This window comes from Pezoporus flaviventris, unplaced genomic scaffold, assembly GCF_033815535.1.
Source record: "Pezoporus flaviventris isolate CSIRO_AGI_PZ_B2104156 unplaced genomic scaffold, CSIRO_AGI_Pfla_v1 ptg000008l, whole genome shotgun sequence".
Lineage (NCBI taxonomy): Eukaryota > Metazoa > Chordata > Aves > Psittaciformes > Psittacidae > Pezoporus > Pezoporus flaviventris.
This window is the reverse complement of record NW_026892556.1, coordinates 1,130,223-1,157,455: the sequence shown is the minus strand read 5'-3', so window position 1 is coordinate 1,157,455 and position 27,233 is coordinate 1,130,223. Positions and strand designations below refer to the sequence as shown.

The window sequence follows — 27,233 nt, the reverse complement described above, 5'->3', positions numbered from 1 at the left end:
TCCCTGAAGCCACCGCCCCCGCGCGGCCTGTGGGCAAATCCCCTGTGGCTGCGCGGCCTCTTGGCCCGCTGCTGAGGGAGCGCCGGGAGCCCCGGATCTGCAGCTCCGGCACCGACCAACGGGCGCCGGCGGAGGCCGTCCCGGTTCCGGGAAGTGAAGGCTCAGCTTCCGGGTGAGGGGTGAGCGGGTGCCCGCTGCTGGCGCCATGGCCGCGGGGCAGGAGGCCGCGCTGCCCCCCGGCCCGCCGCGCTGGAGGCCCGGCCCGGTGCCGCCGCCCGCCTGAGGCTGCCGAGGAGCCGCTGGGCTCGCCTCGCCATGCGCCCCTGGTACGTACCCGCTGCGCTGCTTCCTCCCGCTCCCGGCCCTGGGGCTCTGACAGCCAGCTCCGGGCTGGGGCCTCCGCTCTCGGCGTGTCCCGCCGGCCGGGCAGGAGCGGGGCAGCCCGGCTGTTCCCGCGGCCTCCTGCACCGGGCCGTGCCCTGTGGGAGCGCGAGGGGACGGCGGAGCGGAGCCGGGAGGGGACGTTCCGGTACCGACCCGTTGGCAGAGCAGCCGCGGGGTTCCATCTCCCATCGCGAAGTTTTCCTCCCGTGTGCGTCCTTCCCGCAGCTCACGCTCGTTGCTGTCGGTTGGGAGTGAAATTCCCTTGGGGTTTAACAAACAGGAGTGTTTGAGCAGCGGGCTGGTGGGTCTGGCTGTCAGTGAGAACATCCCCCATGTTCCCTGTGACTATTCCCTTTCATTCTCTAGAAATGGCAGTTTTAACTGCTTGTGCCTAAAGGTGCTTCACTACTCTTTAAAATCAGACCCTATCGATTACTTGTGAAGTAATTTATGTTTTCATTTCACATCATCCAAAGCTAATTTACATTTCAGTACTATATGAGGCTATAAAAGAGCCTTTGGCATTAGGAAGACTGAGAAGGGTTATCATTGTTTTTGTGATCTCTGCCCTGTGAAGCAAAGCCCGAGGCGAAGCACGTCTTCAGCGCCCTGTTTCTCAGTGTTGCTGTATTCTTATTTCTCTTTGTTTCTGGCTGGTACCAGCCTGCACCAGTGTGCAGGCGGTGACATCTCCGGCAGATGTGCCGGGTTCATCAGAGCCTGTGTTTTATGCTCATGTTGCTCCTGGGTGTCTGTTCCCTGGGGTGTATTTGGAACTGGAATTTCTCACAGGTATCTTTGCAATCCAGCAGACTGCATAGTAGATATATTGGCTGTTTTGCCACTGAAAGTGTGGGGTTTGGAGGAGGAAATCCCAAGGATGAGGGGAAGGGCTCTCGTGGTAGTCTGCTGTGGCTCAGCACTGGGAAGTTTGCTACTCCAAATTTTGCTCCCGTATCAGATGTTGGTAGTTACTGAGCAGCAGCTGGACTAAGTCACAGCAGGTGAGATGTTCCTTTACCTCTGCAAATGCTCTGTGCTCTTTAGAGCGTCGCCAGGATCAGTGCAAGAACATACCAACTACCAGTGGATGTTTTGCGTTTCATCTTATGTGTTTCTAGAACCCCGCTGCTGCCCACAGAGGCCATGGAGAAGAGACTGGAAGCCAAGTTCAGCATTAGCGCCCGATTTCTGTCACAACACTGCCTGGGAAAAGCTGCAAGGGAGCTGAGAAGTCTGCAGCTGTTCTACCTGTGCGCTTGCCTGTGTGCCTTGTGCTCCTCAGCAGGTGAGAGTCTCCTGTTCTCTCTGGGATCCTGCCTGTAGTTTTTGTGATATTGTCCCTCTCACTTGTTTAAAATACTCTGAAAGTGAAATTATTGCAGTTACTAAATGAGCCATCAAAAGGGTGGGAAAGATGTGGGGTGTGGTGGAATTCCTTCTTCTAACCCTAACTTGCTCTGATAAGGACCTGTTACTTTGAGTACCCAGGTGGTCAGCCGCAAGGATCTGTCTGTCCCACAGCTACTGTAGTGGAAAATACCTGGAAAATGATTTCATCTGAGGATTACTCAAAGCAAGTTGGGAAGGCAGGAATGGTTTTTCAGCCCTCAAATGTTTAACACTCCCCAAATGCTGTGTGTCAATAGTCTGTATTTGCCTATGGGCAGTTGTGTTTGCTTTTTTATTTCCTGTTCAACCTTGAGTTACCAACCTCTTGCTCAAGTAAATAACTAAGTGAGTGGCTTGTATGGGGCTTTCATGTAATCGATTGTGTGGGGTTTTGCTTGTTTGTTGTCTGGCTTTCTTTTAAAGTTCAGATCCTGACCTGATTCTTAAGCAGCTAATTTAGAACCTGGGAAGATGTATTTGTATTCCTGGCCTAGCAAAGGGCACTCAGCACTGTGTGTTTGGATGGTGTGTCAGGTGGACTGTGGGTTTCCTTGTAGACTGGACTTCCTGTGTGACATTTCCTGCCTTTAATAATATCGTAGAAGTATAGAACTGTGCATCCAGTGTCACTCCAGGAATGTCTTCTGGAGAGTGCCGCTCTATTTGAGGGCTGGTCTGTGTGGGAGAGTTAAAGCCATGAAGTGTATGGAAAGAAATCTAATTACATGTGACATAATTATCCCAATGTGGGGACATTTTCCATTCTAGAGTTCTTGTCCTTTTGGCCTTGTGTCACTTTAGGAGCAGAGTTTGATAAGCTGAGGAGGAGTTGTGGCTGTAGAGTTGTGTAAAAGGAACTTGTGTTGACATAATTGGTTACATGTGATGGATTTAAAAAGTCTATAGAGTCAAGTCTTTAATCATTAATCTGATATCAGGAGGGATTAAGTGCCTGAGGAAGCCCATGAACCTGAGCATATTAATAGAAACTGTTCTTGTCCGTTCTGTTTCCCTGCTGTGAGCTGCTTTGCTGGCGCAGGAACTCCTGAGGTCCTGAGAAGAGCAGCAGTTTTTCTACTGATATATTAGGGAATAAAAAAAATGACAAAGCCAATGTTAAGAAGTGACTAAGCACACTCACTGTGCAGGCATCCTGTGATGTGAGTTGTGCAAGGCTGGCTTGGCTGCTGGGGCTTAGGAGAGAACTCGTGCTCAGGGCTGTTTGTGCCGACACGTTTCTTGTGCTTTTCTCTGAAGCTGCTGGTGTTGATGCTATCAGTGACCAGGTTTACTGGCCTGACCCAGCCTCTGAGTTCCTGTATCTGCCTGCTGTGTGTGGTTTCAGCACAAGGAACTGGAAGGAATAGACCAGACCACTCTCAGGAGGAGTTAGTAACTCTGCTGCTACTTGGAGCTGCCTCTCTTGTTTGGTGCAGGTCCGTGTCCACCTAGTGCAGGTGCTGCACCAGATTCTGTGGGCATTAGCAGAGTTCTGGAAGTGAAATCTGGCCAAAAATATAATTCAGATCTCTGCATCTTGGTATAGCACTGGGTTAAAAGAGCAGAATGCTCTCAGCATGGTAGTGTTGTGTCATCTGGGCAAAGTCATGGCTCTGGCATGCTTAGGAGAGATGCTTATGAGGATTCAGGGTTTACATTTTAGCTGAATTAATACTTGTGTTATGTGGTGATTTTTCGCAAGGGGTAGTTTTCCCTGGGAACTTTTGGCCTATTCTGTTTGTGCCCCAGTTCTAAGCCTGTTACTTGAGAGCTGCTGCTGAATTTCACTGGGTTCTGTATCAAGTTGATAATTTGAGTAGTGTGTATGAGCCAGGGCTGACATCTTGGCACTGGGCAAGGAGGAGGAGGCGTTTTAGGGATGTAGGAAGCAGTACATTATTCTTTTCACGGGATATGTTAGGGACAGTGCTTAATCTTTAATAGAAAGTTAATTTTTTTAGACTCGACTGAGCTTGAATGGATAAGACCCTTTTGAAATTCCCAGTGATAGTGTTATTCTTTCAATAGCTACTTGTTTCTTTAAGCCTGGAGTGTGTGTGTACATACATACAACTTTTGTGTGTGTGCACTCTCCAATCCCATCTCCTGTCCTAATTTCAGACCCATCAGGTTAGTGCCAGATGCTTGTCCCTGTGTCAGGGTGACTGTCAGTCCAAGCACTCTGGAGTGTAATGAGGCCGGTTGTTGCCCCGGGCAGGTAGGCTGCCTGTCTGCTTGCTCTCCAAGGAAGCGCTGTGTGTTGATGAAGTGTGACAAGGATGGTGATGACTTTAAAGGTGCTGATGTCCAGCTTGCTCTCTGTGGAGCATAGGCAAAGTTTCATTGACACACTCAAGCAGCTGGATGTTGCTTGAGTGAAGAGCTTCCCCATCTTCTGCACAGTTGTGGGTTCAGACACCCGCAGGGAGCTCTGGTCCCCCATCTGTTGGTCACAGATCCCAAGTGCATTCTGTTGCAGCTGATACTAGCTTTCTGGAACCTTGTCTTCAAACTGCCTTTACTCAGCTGGCTTCGCAATAAGCTATAAATGTCACTTTTGTTTCCTGCTTTCTGATGTTTCAAACCCAAACTTTTCCTTGTGGTGGTGGTAGTTCCTTTTTTTGCTTGAAATTCTTGGTGTAGCAAGAGATTCCACACAAAAGGTAGGTGAATATGGCCATTTTCCTTCATTTCAAAAAAGTGGCTAATCCATTCTGGGTGAGAAACACCATTGTGTGTTCTTTAATGACCAGGAGCACAGAAGCTGTTACACCTGTTTTGGTGTTTGGGATAACTGAATTAACAACAAAAAAATAACAACAAAAAGTCTTCTCCACTTGCTTTCTTCAATCATACAATGCTAATCAGGTCACAAAAGGTTATAAAAGTACTGTAACTTTCCATGTCCCTGGAGGTATGGTGCAAGATTAAGGTCAAAGTCATTGCACTTTCATACCACTTTGATTCAGAGGATTGGAGTTCCTTGCCATCTTAGTAGTGTGAGGTTGTGTCCTTGTGGCTGGAGTCCTCAAGTCAAATGGTTCAAGTAGTGCCAGGCAGTGGAGGCCTTGCATGATGTCTTCCAAGAATCATAAAACACACCACAGTGCCATCACCAAATCACTTCTGTTTGGTTTATGAGACATGGAGATCTGTGCAGTCTTTCTCCTCTGCCCCAGCATATTTCATCTTTAATTTGATTGTAACTTGGAAGTGACAGGAGAAGTGGGGTGAGACTTCCCAGGGAGACAGATGAATCAGTAGTCTCTACATCCGTGCCTGTTTATTTGTTTAGTTCCAAACATAATGAATGTGGATATAATGCAACATGAAGTCTGTATTCAGAGTTACTGGATAGTAATGTTACTGAACTTTTTTTTTATATGCTGTCAAGAAATGGGAATCAGGGAATTATAACTGAAACTCAGACTATTTTAATGGAGAAAAAGATTCCCATTTGTGTTATATTCAAGAACTCCACTCTCGACATACAGGGAGCTGGAGCTGGAGCATCTACATCTGCACTACTCAGAGTCCAGCGACAGTTTGTAATCTTCCAGTGACCCGTTATCCCTTGGATGATGAACACAGCACAGCATAACAGCTTCATAGCTCATTAGTCTATTTTTAGGGAGTCCTTAATCTGCAGAGCTCTGAATTTTGGAAGCCTTTAATCCATTGATCCTTGCAAGCATTCTGAATTTTTTTCATGCTAAGAAAAATGTAGAAAAAATACGTAAAGCAGTTGCTGCTTTAGTGCTCATCTGTGCTCTTAAGTGACTTGACTTTTAAAAATGACATAATTTGTGTTACCAGTTTGTGCCTCTTAACTTGCTGTGTAGCCTCAGCCTCACTGTCCAGGCTATGCCTCGCAGTCCTCTCTGATACAGGAGCCTTTCTGTTCTCAATTCTTTTGCTGTGGATGGCTTTACTGTCCATTACTGTCAAAAAGGGGGGTGGTCCCTTTGGTAGGAGGTGCAGATTGTTGCTTAAAACTTTGTGTAAGTCCTGAGGCCAGGTATAGCTTCTGAGAAGCCTTCATTTTGTTGTCCTGTCCTCTCTCTCCACATTACTCCTGTGCCCTAGATTAATCTTGACAACAGTGATGAATATCTACTGTCTGTTACTTTAAAGGGTTGAGAACTGTCTGTCTTCCCTCCCCTTTCCCAGATGCAAACTGGAACCGATCTAGATGTGAGCCAGGGAAGATCCTGTTTGGTGGCCGTTTGAGACGGTGGGAAGATCACCATTTACAGCTGCTGGAAGGGTTTCACACCGTGCGCTCCTGTCAGGCTGCTTGCTGCCAGAGCCCCACCTGTGATGCCTTTTGGTTCTTGGAAAATATGTGCATCCAGGTGAACTGCACTGTCCCTGGCATGTGTCAGGCAAACAGGACTGGCTTCTCTGACTCTGTTTTGGTGTTTTTAAAGAAATCAAAAAGCACAGAGCACTTCTTAACTTTTCAAAGGGAAGGTGATGTGAAGACCTGGTTTGACAAGTGGGGCATCCCTGTCAAGAGGACAAAAAGACTGCGGAGGTCATTCCAGAAGCAGAGTGTGGCAGGTAACAGGGTAGAACTCCTGAAAAGGGATATAGCAGTGAGCCCCAGCAAGGAGGCTGCAGCCAGAGCATCAGACAGCAAATCTAAAAGCAGCCGAAATGAAGCAGAGCTCTTGAAGGATCAAGTACTGAGGCGCTTAGTGGCAGACAGGCCTCTTCCTGAAGGCCATCCAAATGAAAAGAAAGACTTGCTGAAAAATGGACAGAATCCAGGAGAGCAGAAACCCAAAAGCCTGTTCCCTCCTAAAAGCAATAATGTGAACAGATCAAGTGATGTGGATGATGCTGGCTTGGCACAGGTAAGTGATTGCTGGGGCTGAAATGGGGCTGCTTTGGACAGCTGTCACCCTTCTGCTCAATTTGCTTTATGTAGACTTTCACTTAAAAGTCCTTAAGTGATAAGATACCTTTCTGGATGCCTTTTTTCAGCCTCTTGTCAACAAGGCAAGGCCAAGGGTGGGGTTTTTGTTTGCTTTATTGGGTGGTAGGGTTTTTTCTCTCCCCCTCTTCCTAGCCAGGATAAACTATCTTTGGAAAGGTGAGCTGAGATGGAGGTCATGGTAGTGCTAATGCTGATCTCTTGTATAATCACATGGTGTATTTGCCAGGTAGAAAGAAAAGCGAGACATGATGTCAGTGGGAAGTGCTTGGGAGCTGCAAACTGTTACCTGTTAAAGTACCTTTTTAGACCCACAAAACTAAAATAAACTGTTTTCCTTTGAGCGCTGAATAGAAGCAATTAAATATGGTATTTTGTGGACTCCTGCATGGAGTTTCCAGTGTACTTTCACATCAGCTGCTTGCTTGGCTTGGCATCTTAATGCCATGGTTTTTCTTCTGTTTTTGAAGACTGCTTCAGGTTCTCAAATCCACAGAAGCTTACGTTGGCATTGGTTGGATGAAACCACTTTAGTCTATTCCAAACATGTACAATGTTAAATTAGTAAATCTAGATGGTAAAGAGAAATTGGCACGTTTACATTGTTAAATGAAGTTTGTAGAAAGAATTCTGCTTTGTGAAATTGTTCCTTAAATACCTTTTGCCATGTTTCTAGGATTTGGCACTGTTGAAGCCCAATGCCTTTATTGTGTGGTTACGTTCTTGTTGTGGAAACTTAACTGAATTTGTTTCTCTCCCTTGCATTCAAATCCTTGTTCCAGGTAGGCCTGTGACTGGTCTGAGCCACCACCCTGCGGAGCAGGATGTGGAGAGCAGCCAAGTGACACTGCTGAGAGCTCCAGGGCAGCCCGGGTGGCATGTGAAATCATGCACTAAAGCTTCACAAATGTTTGGTTTTCTAGAACCCCACAGCTTTTAGGGCTGACTCAAGATCTTTTTCTTCTCCTTACTGGTTCTTGCTGTGAAGGAAGTCCGTATCTCTTGACAAAATGCAGGTTCATCCAAATAAAAATGTCTGAGTGAAATACATTGGATGTGATGGAATTCCTGGCAGTCAGGCTTTTGAGGTTTAGGATGGAGGTTTTGTGGAGGAGAAAGAATGAAAAAATCCACCTTAACTGGAGTATTGAGCTAAAGCTGGTTCTATCCAGCCCTGGGCTAATTCCTTGCTTATTGAACCATCCAACTTTCACCTGCAAAATTATACAGCAAGTTATGCAGCTGTCCTTGCATTTCTGATCTGTGAGCAGTTTAATTCAGGCCAAGGAGATAACATTCAGGGCCGTGTACTTGGGATGAGGCCAGCCTCTGCAGGAGGTCAGTGCTAAAGCAGGGAGTTTTCCAAGTTGGGTTGCTTATGGACCAAAATAAGGCAAGTTACACACATGCTGACATCAGTACAACTTCACCCGGGCTAGATTTGGTCTTACTGTACCCATGCTATGGAACCAGAGGTGGGTGCAGGAGAGTGTACCAAGATGAACCAGAGTGCCCCCTGATCATCAGCCCTTAACTAAGGAAGAGAATTTGTGCTTTTGCATTAAAGTGACTGACATTTTCCAAGCACCAGGTTTTTTTTTCTTCCTTGTTGTAGAAATACTTGGCAATTTTAAAATACAGCACTTATAGCCAAGCAGGAGAAGTATTTAAGTGCAGCACTGCTGATGTGAAGGGCTGCTGCAGCACTGCAGCAGCTCTGCAGGCAGACTGGGAAAGGCTGCAGCCTTTAAAGTGGAGTTGCTGCAGCAGAGCCAGAGAGCTCATTCCTGCACTCAGCTCTGACTACCGCTGGCCCTAGCAAGCCCAGTGTTTGACTCTTGGTGTCATGCTTCCTGCTAGTGCTGGGTGCTTTTACCCTATGAGGGAGGAGCCAGCCAGCCAGCCCAGGTTTTGTGACATTAACCACAAGTTTGTGTCAGGGATCTTTACAAAGAGGTCATCTAGGACACAATCTAAGCTGAAGAGCCTATTTTGTAAATTCAGACCAGGCTTAGCAAAGTAAGGCCCATTGAAATTAAAAACACGAAAGAAAATTCTACAGATATTCTGCTTTCAACACAGGTTCAGTGTGGGTTCTGATGCGTGTAGCTGTTTGAGTTCTGCCTTACACATGTAGGAGTCTCAGACACCAGGTCACTTGTCCCAGGCCAAAGGCAGCAGCTGGAATCAAAAGTGTCTGATACTCCTATGTTCACTCAGGCCAGTATGCTACTTCTCTCTACTTTCTAAGCTGATGAGGTACGACAGCTGGCAAACTTCTAGTCTCTTCCTCCTTCATCCCCAAGAATGAAATCTTCTGTTCTGTGCTTTGAAGAATTCAGGGTTATGGAGTGAAGATAAGAAATGTCTCAGCTTGCAAGCATGAGGCATTTTTGACTGTTACTTTGCCCCAGGCAAAGCGTATCTAATTCCAGCTCTTCTCAGACATTTGGCTGTCAATTCATCCCAAAGACTTCTGGAAGGAAGAGGATCTCTGTTAACTGTAAAGTGGGTTATTTTAGGCATTGAAGAAGTAAGTCAAGGAAGTATCCAACTCACTGAAAATGTTACCAAAGTGGAGCCTTGGCTGCTGTGCCCAGCAGGTAGATGCTGATCTGCTAAGCAAAAAGTGGTGTCCCATAGTGGTGTGAAGTCAAGCAGACCTTCTGCTCCCATGCAAAGTCTGTCTTGAGTTCCTGCTCCTCTTTTCATGCCAGCATTTCTAACCTGGATAAAAGGGAGACAGTATCCTGAGTTGACCAGAGTTATGAATGGGTGCAAAATGATACTGCTTGGGGCAGCCACAATCCTGAGCCTGCCAATGGGGAGAGAACAGAGCAGTGTGCTGGATTTTGCCTGTATCTTTGTTCCAGAGAATCCATACTTCTGTTAAAGATAAATCCATCAGCAAGTAAGCAAATAGAGAAAAACAGCTCGTGTTTGTTACACTAGCAAATAGCATTTGATTCTTTGGTCCATAAAGCTGAGATATTAATCAAACCTACTGATGGATTGAGATGTTTTATATTTGGTGACTGAAGGAAAGTTAGCTGAGAGATGGGAGAGAAAACAATTTCCCCAACTGCAAAAAGAACTTCTTGCAGAGAAGCCTTTGCTGCTTTTGTTGCTACTCTTGGCTGGCTGTTTAATACATGCAACATGGGCTGAGTTTTTCAGCTGGCATTTAGTGTTTTCTGAAGCCCAGCCCATTCACTGAGCAGCATTTGGCCCTATGGTCTAAAGCATTTTCCAGTGCCTGTTTCCTGGCCTGAATGCCCAACAGCATGGTGTAAAAGCTTGAGAATATTTCCTCCAATATGAGCTTTTGATCAGCTCCTCTAGGGGTAGGTAATTCAGCTCCAAAACACTTCCCAAGTCTAAGATGGTAAATGGCTCCATTTGAAATATTTAGCAGATGTTCTCAAAATAGTTAGCTCAACAAAATCTGCTGCACACATGTTCTTCATGGTGGAAAGCAAATTGTCAAGAGTATTGCCTGGCAGGCTAACAGCTAGAATGGGGCTGGGTATTGTAAAAGGAATTTTGTGATGAAAGGAAGGAAATTGTTCCTGACACTTTGATTGTTTTCAATAAAGTGCCTCATCCTGTATGGATGTGAGCAAGCTTTCTGCCCTCCAGCTGAGCTCCCTGCCCCAGCAGCATCTCCTGTGGCATTGTCGTGGTTTAAACCCAGTCAGGTAACTTGTTCACTCACTCCCAGTGAGTGGTGCCAAGCTGACAACAATCAAGGTCCGTGTTCGTCTCCCCCCCCCCCTCCCTGCACTGGGGCTCTCCCCTTCCCCGCTCCCGGAGGAACGGGGAGGAGGATCGAGAGAGTGCAACTCCTACGGGTTGAGACAAGAACAGTCCAGCAACAAATCACCACCGCTACTATCAGCTAAAACAATGATAAGGGAAAATAACAAGGGAAGAGAATACGATACCACCGGCCAAGAAAACGAGTTCCACCCGGAAGCCCCTGTCCTTCCGGGCAACTCCCAGTTACCCCCCACCCCGGGCATGACGTGCTGTGGTATGGAATACCTCCCCGGCTAGCCCGGGTCAGGCGCCCCGTCTCTGCTTCCTCACAGCTTCCCCTCCTCCCTGGCAGAGCATGAGCCTCACAAAGTCCTTGGTCAGGGTAAACATCACTTAGCAACAACCGAAAACATCGGCTTCACCAACGCTGTTCTCAAAACTAGAAGTCAAAACACAGCACTGCACCAGTTAACACAAAGGAAAAAACATGACTGCTACTGCTGAACCCAGGACAGGCATGCACGCAGGGAGCTGCTTGGGGCAGCTCACCTTGCTTTGAAGAGTGATTCTGAAACGAATTTCCTCTTGCTGCAGTGATTTATTATATAAAAATGCCAGTGCAATCCTCCTGCTCCCTGCTTGCCAACTGCACGGCTTTAGAATACATGGACAAAATAGCCCAAATGGTCCCTGTTTCATGCTTCTGTCTTACCCCACCTCTCTTTTAGCTCCACTCACTGCAATTATGAGCCTAGATCTTCCGTTGTGTTTGCCACATGAGCAGCCATGGTACTTAAGGTGCTGTAGTTAAATCTGTGGTCTTAACTAGTGTTCAGCTGAGCTAGAAATGGCCTGCTGTGGAGAAAGAACATGGAGAAGCAATGCAGAGGAGAAAAGAGGAAGCAATAAAATACCCTGCTTCTGGGAAAAAAAACAGGGACTTTTCAGCCTCTAACTGGAGGAGGTGAAGTGAGCTTAAAACACAGGAAATAAAACTGGCATTCGGTGTTCAAGTCAAACTCAGACAGCTTTTTCCTTTAGATCCATGCAGGAACATCTGCACCAGAACCATCAGTGTTGGCTACATTCTCCAGTCCTGTAGCACAGGGCTTGACAGCCACAGGGAAGACTGAGAAGCCTGGGCAGCCAGATGATTCTTTGGTCCATCCTCACTCCTCAGATGTGTTGCCCACAGTGAGCCCTGTGCCAGTGAAAAGCACAGCGAAGATGCAGACAGCTACTTCTGTGCCAAGTGGAGTTCCCACAAATGGCAGTGTTCCTACAACCCAGACCACCACTGCTGCGTCACCAAGTACTCCTGCCACCACTCCAGGTGAGAACGTGAGCACCTGAAGTGCAGTCAACTTTCTGGTTACCTTAATGCTACAAACAAGAAGGAAATTGCCACTGGCTGTAGTTTTCATAGTCTTTAACCACAAGCTACCTATTTGAAATGAAATGGAAAGACAGGGATTGAAAAGAAAATACAAATGAAAGGACCAGGATTGAATGTTGAGGTTCCATGCTCAGTGACGTAGTTATGCAGTTTTAAAAAAAATCTCAGCCCCCAGGCAGTGTTTCAAAAGCAAAATACCATGGATTCTTCATCTATTTATGAGGGTCTGGAGCTGCAGGTTGGTAAATAGCAGTGTTTGTCTTGCTGTGTCATGGGGCTGCAGCTAGGTTCACTGCTGAAAACCTGTCAGGTAAAACCCTTTCCATCTTTCTGGGCCTGGGTGAATAGATTCCCCTGTACAGGGCCTGAGGTCATGTTTCAACTCTTTAGAAAGGGAGCAGGAGCTGCACAGAGCCTGCAAAGAGGGAGAGGTGACTGAGCCATTTTGGGCTTGTCTTAAAACTCTAAAACCCTATTAGTGCTTTTGCATTAACAATGACAGTGAAACTTGAAACAGGAACTATATTGAGTGATGGATTATTTACAAAATACAGCCATTTGTAGCTGGTTTTCATTCCACAGACTGAAACCAAGGCAGTTTTGATGTACCTATTTAATTATGTTCCCTGTTCCTCTCTCAATTCTGTTTCTCCCTCTCAGTTATGAAGGAGCTGGTGGTTTCCGCTGGAGACAGCGTCGAAGTGACCCTGCCAAAGAATGAAGTTCAGCTGAATGCGTTTGTGCTCCCTGAGCAACCACCTGGTAAGGCTTCCCTGGGAATTCTGCTAAGGGCTTGTGATGGTGAAATGGCAAATGGGCATTATATAGGACATTAAATAAGGATGGTCTTGAAAATGTCTTTTGTCAGGGAACACTTTCCTGTGGGTGCTTTTCATCCTGTGCTATTACCTTATGCTGCCTCTCACAGAAAATAGCCAGGCACAAAAAACATTGAAAGTGCTACAAAGTCAGATTTGGGAGATGGCATGTTCTCGAGTGCTATTGAGGAAGCAGTGGATCTTCAGCATCTATTCAGGATATTAGCTGTTTTAGCAAGTGATCTCTCATTTGGTGATTTGGAATCTGATTTGGGAGGGTTGGCACACTGAGGAACACATTTCTCTGCTCATCACACTCGTCATTTCATCATGCAGATTGTTCACAGGTATCTGTAAAGTTCTTATCTATAACTCTGTCCACAGTGGCAGTGGGAAGCTGCAGAGGAAAGGTGAGCATGTTACGTATTGTACAGCAACAGGGATAGATGCATTCTTGTTCAAAAACTGACATTACATTGTGTCTGCAGGACTTGAGGATATGATACAACTTTTCTCTCTCATTATCCCGGAGCTGTGATTGTTCCAAAGCTCTTTAATGCCTTAGAGGCTGAAAGATGGGTTTTGGCTCCAGAGTACATGTGTTTAGAAGCACAGATTGTCTCTTTTCCTGGGTATATTCCCAAAAAGCTGCAGCCCAAACTTCAAGCTGTCTTATTTCTCCATAGTGTGGCAGAATGTGCCTTGTAAATGTTTAATACCTTTGCTTTTTTTTTTTTTATCATGACAGAAAGAGAGTCTTTTAAAAACAGATGTCTGGATCTTTTTTTTTTTTTTTTAAGGAACCACTTATTCCTATGAGTGGGAATTGATCACTCATCCAAAAGACTACAGTGGAGAAATGGAAGGGAAACACTCCCAGACCCTCAAGTTGTCTAAGGTAAAGCTTTTGCTGCTTCGTATCCTGTTGTGTTAAATGCTAAGTGGAGAAGATGGGGACCCTGGCAGCCAGGAAAGACTTGTGTGTGATTTCAAGATGAATAGGAAATTGCATGATGGGCAGGCAGCCAACATTTGACTGCAAGCCCTCTTCTAAGTCTCTTATAAAAACGAGATTGATCTGGCATGAGGGAAGGAAGAAATTGATTTTGGGATCTAAAAGCTGCCTACAGCAGTGTGTCAAGCCATACAAATGGCACAATTTAGCATTAATAAAGGGTTGAGAATATTTCTGCTTCTGAAGCAGTGTGGTGGTTTGTTCAGGTCTGAAGCCTTGAAGTCCCACTGAAAAAGGGACTTGCTGACTCCATTAATGAGAGCTGTGAAGTTTCTCATAGCATGTCCCTGGCTGCTGCTTTTAGACAAGCTCTAACACTGAAAGGATTCTTAACAGGGAAATGGCTTTAAATATTGTGTGAATATACAGTTCTGTATTTGTGAGACATTCCTTTGAGCATCTTGGATTCTGCTGCACTCAGAAAGCATCTACAGGCTTTAGTAATGATATCATGCAGGTGAAAGTCTTTCAAAAGGAGCATGTCTGTCAGAGTTTTTGGATATCACGATCATTGTCCAGCACATAGTCCTCCTTCATGCTCTCATTTTTGTTCAATAGTTAATGATGAAGGGGTTATTGTCTGATCCATGTCACCTAAAAGGAAGAGAAGAAATACTTCCCTGTGTAAAAACACCAAAGAAGAGATTTTCTTCTCTTCCATTCAGCCTTTCTCATCTGAAATGCAGTCCACTCATACAGATTCCTGTGACCAGACAACCTGAACTAATCTTATATCTCTTCTGTTGGCCTCTTGTTGCTAGAAAATAAATCTTGACTGACAAGCCTGTGGCACCTGTGGTACAAAGAAATATTAGCCTGGTTTCTGCACAGCCCATTGTAAATTAAGATACGTAATACCTTTTGGCTTGGAAACCATCCTTTGCTGTGTGTGCGTAGGTTGAAGTATAATTGCCCATATTTTATGCTGCTAGTGTGCTAAAACATGGTAACTTGATCTTCTAATAGCTCTTGACCATCCTGAAGGTAAATAATCCTTTGTGCTTCCTTCCAGCTTACTGTTGGTCTGTATGAATTCAAAGTCGTCGTCGATGGGGAGAATGCACGTGGAGAGGGTTATGTGAACGTAACGGTGAATCCAAGTGAGTCACTGGCTTTGTATCTTTTAACTTCATCTGTCTCTGACAAACCAATACCTGCATCGTGGTGTTTGGCTTATTTGACTGGACTGTGGTTTGACGTAGTGAAAATTCGTTGTGCTGTAAACTCAAGATATATGTATGTGCATTAAGGCACTGTTTCCCCAGATTGGTGTCTAACGCTGAAAGCATGAATCATTGTCACTGACTGTGCAGTTCTCTGCAGTCTGATCTTGGCTGTCTTGGAGCTGTGGCCACAGCACTTCCACACTTTGGACTCCTCTTCTGGACTCGCTGACTGCAGGACTGAGGGTATAGATAGGGCTGGAGAGATGAAAGAGGATATGTAGTACGTATTCTGTTTGCTACTCCTGGCACACAAAGGCCAAGTAGTTTTACTTGTAGAGTTCCTTGGCCAGGGCTTTTTATCATGATCTGCCTGTAGATGTCATTGTAACAGCTCGGATATCATTGCAGAGCCTCGGGTGAATCGGCCTCCTATTGCCATCGTGTCCCCACAGTTCCAGGAGATTTCACTGCCAACCATTTCGACTGTTATTGATGGCAGCCGTGAGTACCTGCAGTTTTAAATCCAGCAGTCTGTCTAACAAGCCTGGCTTCTGTGTGTTGGATTCTGGGCTGGCCCTTTGGAAGAAGTCTAAGAGGAACTGTGACACTGTCAAACACACCTTGGTGAAAAGAACCAGCCTCTCCTGCCAGGAGAGGGGAGTTCCTTTAAATAATTTTAGGTTGTTTTACTCCCAGTTAGCTTTATCTTGTAAGTGCTTTGGTTTGGGTTTTTCCTTTTCCCCCAGCCCATGTAGAAAGCTGGGATTAAGGGTGTTTGAGTATACTTGTCAAACAGGGTGGAGGAGAGCACACAGTTTGGGTTATCTGTGCATCAGAGATTCCTGAAGCGTTAGTCTGGTTTCATAAACAGGAATTGGGCTTGCACCAAAAATGCCTTTGCCCACTAAACCAGTACTGAATTTGGGGACTGAACATCTGGGGTTTGTGAAGCAGCATTTCCCAACTCCTTGTATGTGCGTTTTCTTCCATAACTAGAAAGCACTGATGACGATAAAATTGTCAGCTATCACTGGGAAGAGCTGAAGGGTCCTTTGCGAGAGGAGAAGGTCTCTAGTGATACTGCCATATTGACACTGACCAACCTGGTACCCGGGAATTACACATTCAGGTAGGTTATTCCCTGGAAAAGTTGATCAATTCTCATCCCTTGAGAGTAAAACCTACAAGATTCCTGAAAAAAACAAATCAGTGTGGAGAGAACTGTATTTTATGATGTCTTCTCTCTGCTCCTACACTTTCAGGTAGTTATAGCTTTTCACTTCAGAAGAGAGAAGCTATCCAGCTCCTTTTTATTCTTATGTTGTAGCACTGGTTTAAGATGATGGCAGAAGGGAACGAATGGTCTGCCAGCACTACAAAATGTCTCTTGAAATATCAAATCTAAACTGCTTGAGTAGAGGCTTAGGAAGAAATGCAAGGCCTTAAATCCAGTTTTTAAATGCAGTGTGTTTGTCCCAGATAAGTGAATGAGGCCTAATGGTTTTATTCACGTACCTGAGTAATAAAGAGTAGCTGATTTTACTTTCCTGTTTGTTCTATGTTTTCCCTTTGATCTGTGTTTTGGTGTGATGTCCATGGCCTGCATCACCAGATCTATTTAAAATAAAATAAACCTGAGTACCTATAGCTGAATGCTTATCTCCTCTTAAGCAGTTGGTATATGAACTAATCAGGTTGATTTCCACATCTGGATTTAGCAAAAAGCAGTTCTGTTTTGTAGTACTACCTGCATTTGATTTCAGTTCACTCCAGCCAGTGTTTTGTATTCAGCTCTGATGATTATGACTCTTCACTGCTCTCACTTTTTACTTTTCCCACTTCAGTCTAACAGTCGTGGACTCAGATGGTGCCAGCAACTCCACCACTGCAAACTTGACTGTGAACAAAGCAGTGGATTATCCTCCAGTGGCGAATGCAGGCCCAAACCAAGTGATTACCCTGCCTCAGAACTCCATCACCCTCTATGGGAATCAGAGCACCGATGATCACAGCATTGTCAGCTATGAGTGGCTGCTCAGCCCTAACAGCAAAGGGAAGGTGATGGAGATGCAGGTCAGTGCAGGTCTCCAGGACTCAATTTGGGTTACTGATTAACTGGCTTTTTCTCTATAATCAAACCATTTTTAATTGACTGTTAGCAAATGTCTTTGATAATCCTATAGAGCAAGCATGTGACGATTAAATATATAAAAACTAAATCAGCACGAAGCTGGTATTGGCTTAGTGGTTCAGCTGTACCAGTTTAGCTGCAGGTTTTCACTGGCATCCTGTTTTCTTTCTTGAGCAATGCCATGCAACAGGTCTCAGCATAACTTGATCACACCCGTTTCACTTGAACCTCTGTGGCTGCTAGGGAAGCATGTTTTCTCTGTTCATTTGCTGACTTCTCAGAACATCGGTGGTAGCTGAATCAGCGATGGTATAGCAGGGATTCTTAAGCAGGTGTGGAAGCCAGACTGTGCGACCCTTTAAGTACCTGCTGGTCAGGATGGCATTTAGACACACAGGATAACCCGTTGTACCAGGCGAAGCATTTCCTAAGCTGGGCAAATGCAATGTACCAGATCTTTTGAGTTGAGCCTTGGAGCCTAAACTTTGCTGATACTGGCCAGACACTCCTCAGTCCTGAACAGCGTAAGATGGAACTTGTTTCCATGTCATCATTTTTCTTTTACAGATTATTACTACTGTCAAATCTATAGAATAAGAAAATCCATGGATCAGCTTCACGACATGCATGATTTGCAAAGGGCTCCCCACAGGGTTTGCTTGAGTTGCTAACTACTGAATCTCAGATGTGAGCACCTGTATGGCATTACTCTTGTTACGTTCCACAACAGTGTTCGTGTTGCTGTGTATAAATTTAGCTGTAAGTGCCTTGTATGCTCAAGGGGCACAGACTCCTGGCCCCATAGCAGGAGTTGGTAATAAGCCCCTAGAACCTGCTGATAATAGTTATTTTGGAAGCAGATTCTTCTCTGTTTTCCTCTCCATAAGGATTCTTTTTAATACACGAATATGTTTTCTCAAAGGGGGTGAGAACACCAGTGCTGCAGCTCTCTGCAATGCAAGAAGGGGATTACACGTACCAGCTAATAGTGACTGATTCTGCTGGGCACCAGTCCACAGCAGAGGTCACTGTGATAGTCCAGCCAGGTAAGCTGCCATTAGCTGCTTTTGCCACTTCCAGAGGCTCAAGGTGAGCATCAATCTGTTGACATACTCTAGAGTTTATGGTAGCTTTGGGCTGCCTTCAGAAAAGCTGCTCTAATTTAGGACTATTCTGGGCTGGTATATTGCTGATATTCATATTTGTTGATTTATTGCCTTTCTAGGCTGTTCTCTTATTTTACACAATGTAGTCTAACTGATGTTATCCCAGTGTAATGGCAGGACTGTATTTCCAAGCAGCTGTCTCTGCCCACAGTGCTAGGTCCCAGGACAGGAGCAGGAAAAGTGGAGTAGTCTTTAGAGAATGAGAGGAAAAATCAGAGCTCCTATATCTTATTTTTGTTTTATTGCAGATGTGTGACTGAAACACTGATCTGCTTTTAACATCACTTTCTTTTGAGTGCAAGGTTGAGATAATGAGCAAGGAATATACTAGGAATCATGGAAAAAATTCTTATTGCTGGGGTTTGTGGTGTGTATGAAAAATACTCCGTCCTTTTTCAGAGAACAATAAGCCCCCAAAGGCAGATGCTGGTCCAGATAAAGAATTAACTCTTCCTGTGGACAGCACCACTCTAGATGGCAGCAAGAGCTCGGATGACCAGAAGATAGTCTCCTTTCTTTGGGAAAAAACCCGGTGGGTGTCATCTTCCAACTTGTTCTTATGCATGTTGCTGGGGCTTTAATTTAAAACAAGACTCCTCCTGCTTGTGTTAAATCCTGGTCACTGGCCCTGACAAGCTTTGCCAGTGACTAGAAAGATGTTTATGTTATCTTTAATTAGAGAGAGGTGGAGTTGTGTTAGAGCATTAGAGGTAGCTTTGCCTTCATCTCTAGGCCTGACGAAGCGTGGTTGTGGTTTGTAAAGGAGACTCTTGTAATCCAGCAACAGCAGGGCCTTCTAAGTTGATGCTTTTGCAGAATGTTTGAATGGGGCAGTGGTGGTCTCATTGTCACGCTTCCTTTCAGACTCTAAATACACTGAAGTGCTTTAGGGAATCCAGGAAAAAGTCTGTGAGCAACTTGCAGTAGCTTTTTCTATTTGCTAAAGCAAAGTGTGTGAAGCTCTTAGAAATGAACTGTTTCTGCTGTATACTTGTTCTGTAAAAAAATGGCTTGTGCAATTCACAAGCCAATTCTGCTGAAAGTACTACTTTTTAAGCCCTACTTGAATGCTGGTATCAGTGCTCCCCTGGTTTAAAAATAACCAAAACACAAAACCACCAGAAATTATGCTTTTATTCTGAATGCTGCACTTCCTCTTTTGATTATGTTGCTGTAACTGGAGGAAATAATTTTGCATTTTGTCATGGACACTGTATTTCTAGGCAACTGTCTGTTTGCATCCCCATAAACCCTGCTTGAGCTCAAGCCTCCTGTTTGGTGTGAGCTCTTGTGGTCTGTGCAAAGCTTGAACTGATCCTCTTGTGCTTTGGTTAGGGGCCCGGATGGTGTCAAGCTGGAGAATGCCAACAGCAGCATTGCCACTGTAACAGGCCTTCAGGTTGGGACATACGAGTTTACTCTGACAGTTAAAGATGAGCGGAACTTGCAGAGCCAAAGCTCCGTCAACGTCATCGTCAAAGAAGGTATGTCCAGCCATGAGCAGAGCTGCCCGAGACACAGGTTTCCTTTGAGCTGTTCAGAGGCACAATAAGAGGAAGGAATGGGTGCAAAATAATGTGGAGAGCACTGAAATGGCCTTCTCTTAAGTCAGGGGTTTATCCTTTTCTGGAGGGACAGTATCTTCAGCTGAATCCTGCAGTTTGTAATTTCCCTTCTCTTCTCCCAGGGTCAGCCAGGATTGCTGGGGTAGAGTGGAGATCTAAGGCAGTAGTTTTTGATTAGATGTTACCAGATTCTTACTCCAGCTGCTTCCTTTTTGTTTGCTTAGAAATAAACAAGCCACCGGTTGCAAAGATTGCTGGTAATGTTGTCATCACCCTGCCCACCAGTACAGCTGAGTTAGATGGATCGAAGTCCTCTGACGATAAGGGAATTGTCAGCTACTTGTGGACACGGGACGAGGGGAGCCCTGCAGCTGGGGTGAGGTTTCTTTTTTAAATGGCAGTCTGGTGCAGCACAAACTCGGTGAAAGGAGCACTGACAGCTCCTGAGGAGCTATAAAGCTCGTTGTACATGTTACCTTGTAGTGATATCCCCAAGCATGATGAGATATCATGCTTAGTTTGTTTCCTGCTGCTTATTTTGCTCTGCCTTTCAGGAAGTCTTAAATAATTCAGACCATCACCCTGTCCTCCTCCTGTCCAATCTGGTAGAAGGGACCTACACATTCCACCTCAGAGTAACAGATGCCAAAGGAGAGAGTGATGTGGAAAGGACCACAGTGGAAGTCAAACCTGGTGAGTCTGGGGTTTGTGCTATAGCACAGTTGCCTACATTGAACTAGCAAGCCTTCTGTTTGTGATTCTGTAATCTTGTGTTCAAAGCAGAAATTCTGGAAACTAGAAACCTGACTTGTCCCCAGACTGTTAAATAGAAGTTCTAAGGATCTCTATTATGTACATTTGCACTAGATCCTAGGAAAAACAACCTTGTGGAGATAATTCTGGATGTTAATGTCAGCCAGCTGACCGAGAGGCAGAAGGGGATGTTCATCCGACAGATAGGCGTTCTGCTGGGGGTCCTCGACTCGGACATCACTGTGCAAAAGATCCAGCCATACACTGAGCAAAGGTAGGGCTCATCTGGGACTACCTGGAGGGGGATTGCTTGAGAGTTTAGTAAACCAAGGGCTGTTTTCTCTTGGAAAATAGACTGGACAAGTGGAATGTGTGGAAATGTTGCTTAACGTGTGATATTCCTGCTTGCTCGGGTCAGAGAAGGTGTGTTGCCAGGCAGGTCTCTGGTATCTTTCCCCTCTGGAGATGATGCATTGTCCTTAAAAACTGCTGTTGCTAATGTCTTTGTCCCCCAAATCTGTACTTCAAGAACTAATTACATTAAGAACTAATCTTACCTGGGTTTGAAAATTGTGAAGACTATCTGAAGGATGTTTCTACCTCTGCACAAATGGCTGGTTAGGGTAATGCACTGTTCTGCAGGAAACTTCAGCTGCTGGTACTACAGCATTGTCACAACAGCAGCTGGACATATGGCCATACTGGCAGTGGTCCATCGTTGCTGTAGGGGTGTTTGAGGATGCCTGAACTTGCATGTGAGTGGCATGGCAACAGTTTATCAAGGGCAGAGTGGTAATCTGTTGAAATAAGTGCAACACTGCACTTAACTTTTACTAAAGTTGAGTAGCTTTAAGGTAGATAAAGCACTGAAAAAGATTTAAGGGACATGCTTGAAATCATGCAGCAAGTCAGCAATAAATCTGCAGTTGTACTTTACACTTTCCTGAGTTCTGTAACGTATCGATTCCTTCGTGTCCACGTTGCCTGCTGTAGCAGTAAAATCAGAATTCATTATCCGTGCAAACCTGAAGAGCTCAGAAGAGAAGAGCCAGCACTTTCTGTTGTAGTATTACCTATTTTTGCCATGACCAGGCCACTGAGTAATGCAAGTAAGGGATCCTTGCAATTAACGCTTCATCTGCTCCTGTGCTTATTAAGTAAATAAAAGTGTGGGATGTGTTACAAAAGCACAGATTATTTTCTGACAGATGGCTTGAAGATCCCATTTTTGCCTCAGCTATCAAAGTAGCTTGTTCTGTTTAAAAAAGATCTTTTTCCCCCAGCTGCTGTTCACATACTCTGAGGGCTTTGCTAACATGCTGTTGACTCATAGGCTCACTGGTAATAGTAAATGTGAAGCATCCTTCAGTGAATCTGAAGGATATGCAGGGCTCTGCAAGGCGAGCAAGCCTAGGGGAGCAAGTTCTTCTGTCATAATGTTAGTGCACTAAAAGATGCAGAATACAGTATCCTCTACACCTGTAGTTTTTTTTTTCTGGCTAGAATGCTTTGTGCATTTAAGCAAAGCTTTGCAAAAGACTGTAAACCTTCACTGTCTTCTCAGATGCTGGAGCTCTGTGCTGAGCAGTTAAATGAGCCTCCAAGTTCTGTGTGTAGTAAAGTCTAAGGGAGGGAGTTTATGAAAATGGGATGACCTTAAAGATTGGAGATTTGCATGCTTAGCATGACCATGCAAAGATGTGCTTGATAAGGAAACTCATGAACAGTCCAGCCCTACCTTTGAGAATATGGGTGGCTCAAATGTCCTGAAGGGTCTTGTGCTGTATGGCCAGCTCTGCCATCATTGCTTTCAAGATGGAGCCAGAAGTCTAATCCTCAGATAAATTTGGGATGCTGAATAATGACAGACTGGGGAGAATGGCTCTCTACCTGATGTTTGGAGAAGCAGCAGGTAATGATTTTTGTCTGATTCCAGCACGAAGATGGTGTTTTTTGTGCAGAACCAGCCTCCCCATCAGATATTCAAAGGACGAGAGGTAGCCTGGACGCTAAAAAACGAACTAAGGAAACAACAGTCAGACTTCCTCATCTTCAGAGCGTTGGAAATTAACACAGTCAGTAAGTAAGAGTCTGTTAGACTACACATGAATCAGTTATTTACCCATTGGCTCTGTCTATTCACTATTTATGTAAATGGTTACTTGTGTTGCTAGGAAGATAAAAATTCACAAAATCAAAAGCAGATTGATCCTTATAAAACTAAAATACTGTGTTAATGGAATAGAGCCAACAAAATGAGTGTCATACTGCAAACAATAGAACTGCAGATCTTGGTAGCTGTGAACATACTCATTTCCTCTGCAGCACATGTATCAGTCTGAAGGAAATGTTTTCTTTCCATCATTTTCTTACAGCTTTGCGTTAGCAGTGTTTTTCTTTTATGAGTTCCATCCTGTGAGGATCATTTGCTGATCAGTTAGATATTTTAAACTAGAATTATGTAAAATAATTATTTTCATGACTTCCTGATCTTACGGTTTTGTGGCCTTCAAAAGCCTCTCTTCAGTTCCCGTTGGTCCTTTTAAAGGATCTATTTGTTTCTTGTTTTGCAGGCTGGGTTTGAATTTGGAAATCAAAACCTTATTTAAAAGCATTTCCATTACAAATATACAAATTCCATAACTTTCATATCAAATTCACAATTTATTAGGCAATGTTTTCTTAGCATATTATGTGTGTTATGTTGTTAGTGAAGTGTGACTTTTTAGTTTGGGATGAGCCTACATGCATATGTTTGCATTTGTTACTGCTTGTGATTATGGCTAAGCTATGAATCTCATCTATGAGATTGAAGTAGAGCCTATGGGAATTGTCCTTACTGAACTGTAATGTCCTGGTTTTGCCTCACGTGTGAGTCTTCTAGTTCACCTTGCTGGTTTTGGTCCCTAGCGTGTCAGCTGAACTGCTCTGAGCATGGTCGCTGTGACTCCTTCACCAAGCGTTGCATCTGTGACCCTTTCTGGATGGAGAACTTCATCAGGGTGCAGATGGGAGATGGTGAAAGCAACTGTGGTATGTGCAACCTCCCTGGGATTGTTCATCTGTGGAAAGCAAACAGTGTTTGAAAGCCAGGGTGGGCAGAGTAGCAGGCACCTTTCTCACAGTATCTCTGACACGATTCTCACCAAGTCCCTGCCCCAGTTTCACAACACAACCTTCTAGGCAGGGGATAGGGAAGGGACTCCTCTTCAGACCCTCTCACTGAGCACTCACTATAAGATCTGAGTCCATTCTTAATGTATAAATCACCCCTTTTCTGTCGTGCCCCTACGGAGGCTTTCCTGCCACGAGAAAGCAATTAACACACATTGCCCTTGTGCAGCGAGTCTGGCTTCCATGGATGAGTTAGTGGTGCTGTCAGTGATGGGTGGTAGCCTCTAATTCTGCAAAGGGTCAGGCCTGCCTTTTTTCTCCCCACAAGAATAGTCATCTAAAGTGCACACCATCAAATGTGTGAGGTGCTAAACTGTCTGTCTCTGGGGTGTTCTGCTTTCAGAGTGGAGCGTCCTGTATGTGATCATTGCATCTTTTGTCATTGTGGTTGCCTTTGGAATCTTATCCTGGATGGTGATCTGCTGTTGCAAAAGGTAGGACTGAGGCCATAACCCCACACTCTGTCAGTGCTTTAGGAGCTGCATTAGATGAAAGATTCAAACCCAGCAGGTCATCTGCTTAGCCCTGGGACTCTGTCAGTGTTTCAAGTGAAACGTTGAAGTCCTAGAAGTCTGGGTTCAGTTAAGAAGCAAGATTTGGATTAACCTAAAAATGTGCAAGTAAGGAATGTTTTCAATGTTTTATTTTCTGATGTGAAGGTAATCTGAAATAAGCTTTTAAGATCAGAGTTGGTTTTTATTCAGCCTTTTTTAGAAATGGACTGCCTCTTAATTCCTTTTCTTCCCCTTCAGACGAAAAGGAAAAGCCAAGAGAAAAAGCAAATACAAGATTTTGGATGCAACGGATCAAGAAAGCCTGGAGCTAAAACCAAATCCCAAAGCAGGTAAAACATGAGAGGGAAGAGCTCAGCGTTTCCAGAGTGCTGACTAAGAGCACTCTTCCTCAGTGGACGTAAAATCACAGAGTGAAACAAACGTGATGCTAGGCACTGACGAGTCTCAGAAGATCTGAGAGCTTGTTTCAGATCTGTATACAGTCAAGTTATCCCTTTGGTTCAGAAACTGGAGCCAAAACTGTCCTGGTCCTAACGTCTCTGTATCACAGAAGTAGTAAGTGGATGTATGTAAGCTGTGCAGAGCAGCCTGACCCAGGCAGCCCAAACCTGGGTCTTGACTATAACTTCTCTTGCTCTAGTTTTGCACTGGGTTCTGGTAGTTTGAAATGTGTGGTTCTAATAAGGGCGTGCACCCTGGTTTTGTTTAGAGGAGGGGTTACCTGCATGGAAAACAGTCCCTGATCCTTGTTGGCTAGTGAAAAATAACTGCTCCTCCTAGTATTATCCCATTTAATGGTGTTCCAGCAAAGTGAGCAGACCCTAAGAGCAGCATTGGAGGGCATTGCAGCGACAGAGCTGATGACACAATTCCTCTGAGAGCCAGGCTGTCCCAGCTCATAAATACAGATACCCTTGAAGAAAACCTGGGTGTTTTCCTCCCTCAGCACCCAACTCTGCTTTAGTCTGAGTGTCTGTCACCTTGCACACAAGAGCTGCACTGTTAAATGAAGGGCTTATTGTTCTGCAGGCTGGAGCAGATGTGCCTCTACCGTTTGCTCTCTGGTAACTGAACTCATCTTGCTGCTTCTGAGACTGGCAGCTGACTAAAGTCTTTTTGCTTGATAGGTATGTCCAGGGAGCATTCTGCAAACAGAGGAAATGTTGCATTTCTCCATTAAGGAAAAGCTCAATTTAAATATTTCCTCTGCTGACAGTAAATATCTCTCTCCTGTCCTTGCTTTAAATTCATCCTGCTAATTTATCTTTTTTGGGCAAGAGAGGCAGAGATGAGAGTAGGGAGGGTAGTAAGAACACCGTGATCTTCTCACACACTTGCATATTCTCTTTACTACAGCCTTTAGCACTCAGAGAGCTTTCTAGGCAATGCCCCAAGCAAGGTCAGGGAGACAAGCTCCCACATATATTCTCAGCCCCTTCTGGTAATGTCAGTTGCTTTCCTACCTGTTTGTTGTGCTTTGCAATATCTTGGAGCGGCGGCGGCCCCATCATGCCAAAGTATCTGAAACAGGGTCACTGGCTTCAGCCACACAGGAAAGTGTGATTAGGCTGCTCCTTTGACATGATAGGAAAAGGAATGGAGTAAGGTGAGGTTGTTGACCAGTAGTAAAAGTATTTCTGACCTGAGAATCTCTCTCCTTCAAAGGTGGCAGACAGAAATCCCAGGTCCTCAACACTAGCCTGATGCACTCGGAGTCTGAACTGGACAGCGATGAAGCCATCTTCACATGGCCTGACCATGAGAAAGGGAAACTGCTGCGGAGCCAGAACGGCTCCTTGCGCAATGGACAAGTGATGCTCAAACCCAAGAACCAGAGGGAGGAAATCCTATAGCTCCCCTCAGGCGGCCTTTTGCTGGAGCTCAGTGGGAAAGGCCACTCCCGTCCCTATCCTACAAGGGCCTTTGGAGGCCACTTTGATTAGGACAACGCTGCTAACTCGTTTCACAGAAAATACCTTTGGTTTTGTGGGTTTCTTTTCAGTTAAATCTGGTTGTACTTGAATTTGAACTTCAAGGGAGATCAAAGGGAGAAGGCAACTGTGAGCCCCAGGTGAGGCATCAGGAAAGGACAGAGCTGGTGTCTGGAGAGCGACAGGACAGAACCACTTGGAGCAACTGTGAATGTGCAGGACCTTCCTAGGTCACCTCAGACTGCAGCGGAGGAAACACCCATGGACTTCCAGCTCTCTTTCCTTGGGAGCTCAGAGGAGGAAGGTCAAGGCTGTGCTTTGAGCTGTGCTCTGAGCTCCCTTCATGCTCCAGTAGCTTTCCAGGGGCTACTTGTGCTGTCGAACGTTTACTCCCACCTTCCCTAATGGTTTCAGCACTATTTTAATATAGACTTGTCCTTTCACATGCACTTGGCTGCTTTTGGAGTGTAGAGGAGGGGGAAACGCTATGGTCACACTCCTTTTCTTGCAGGTAGGAGAGGGGTTTGTAGCTTGTACTCACTGGGAGTGTTGATGACCTGGTGCCTGTTCAGGTGTGAAAAGCTGACCTGTCTGTGGTAATTGGCTGGGCTAGGAGACCCCCTCCTGCAGCACGCTCTCCTCCTGGGTACCAGAGCCTGGGTACCCACCTTTGGTACCTGTGGTTAATATCTGGCTTAATTCCAAAGCTGTGAGATGTTGTTCAGTGGCCCCAGCAGCTTCTGTTGGTCGCCAGGCCGTCCGTGAGTGTGGACATTAACCATATCTCAGTTCTGAAATGCTATATACCAGGGGGGTTGGCTTTGGGGGGTGGTTCTTAAGATTTGCACAACCCAGGCTAACAGAGGTTGATATCTTCAGTCCCCAGCAGCTGGCTGCTCCCTCTGGCTGGCAGTAGCAGCCTTATGAAGAGCCCTTTGTGCTCCTAACAACGTGCTGGTGTCCTTTAGTTGGTGGAAAAGGGAACTGTGGCCAAGGGCATCCCATGGTGAGTGCCAGCACCAAGGGACCATGTCTCTGCTGCCTGGGCTCTGGGAGGCAGGTGTGTGACCATCCTGGCTCCTTTATTTCACTGTGCTGCTGTGGATTGCAGAAATCAGCCTCTCGCTGG

At 45.2% G+C, this 27,233-nt stretch overlaps 1 protein-coding gene across 2 annotated transcripts; it reads left to right on the top strand.

Annotated features, from left to right (window-relative positions):
• The first annotated feature begins 95 nt into the window (after positions 1–95).
• KIAA0319L (KIAA0319 like) lies at positions 96–26,553 on the top strand. 2 transcript variants are annotated; one of them, XM_061449801.1, is made up of 21 exons: positions 96–326; positions 1,506–1,672; positions 5,947–6,635; positions 11,516–11,807; positions 12,531–12,632; positions 13,489–13,586; positions 14,716–14,803; positions 15,278–15,370; positions 15,866–15,998; positions 16,714–16,942; positions 17,923–18,046; positions 18,566–18,698; positions 19,502–19,650; positions 19,956–20,107; positions 20,286–20,424; positions 20,599–20,758; positions 22,421–22,563; positions 23,395–23,517; positions 24,002–24,092; positions 24,411–24,502; positions 25,839–26,553. In XM_061449801.1, exons 2-21 carry the CDS (start codon positions 1,531–1,533, stop codon positions 26,024–26,026), a joined length of 3,360 nt encoding a protein of 1,119 aa, XP_061305785.1. In that variant the 5' UTR covers positions 96–326; positions 1,506–1,530; the 3' UTR covers positions 26,027–26,553. The 2 variants fall into 2 exon arrangements, with proteins under 2 accessions (XP_061305785.1, XP_061305786.1); XM_061449802.1 differs by lacking the exons at positions 96–326; positions 5,947–6,635 and having other exon boundaries at positions 1,547–1,672.
• Positions 26,554–27,233: the final 680 nt, after the last annotated feature.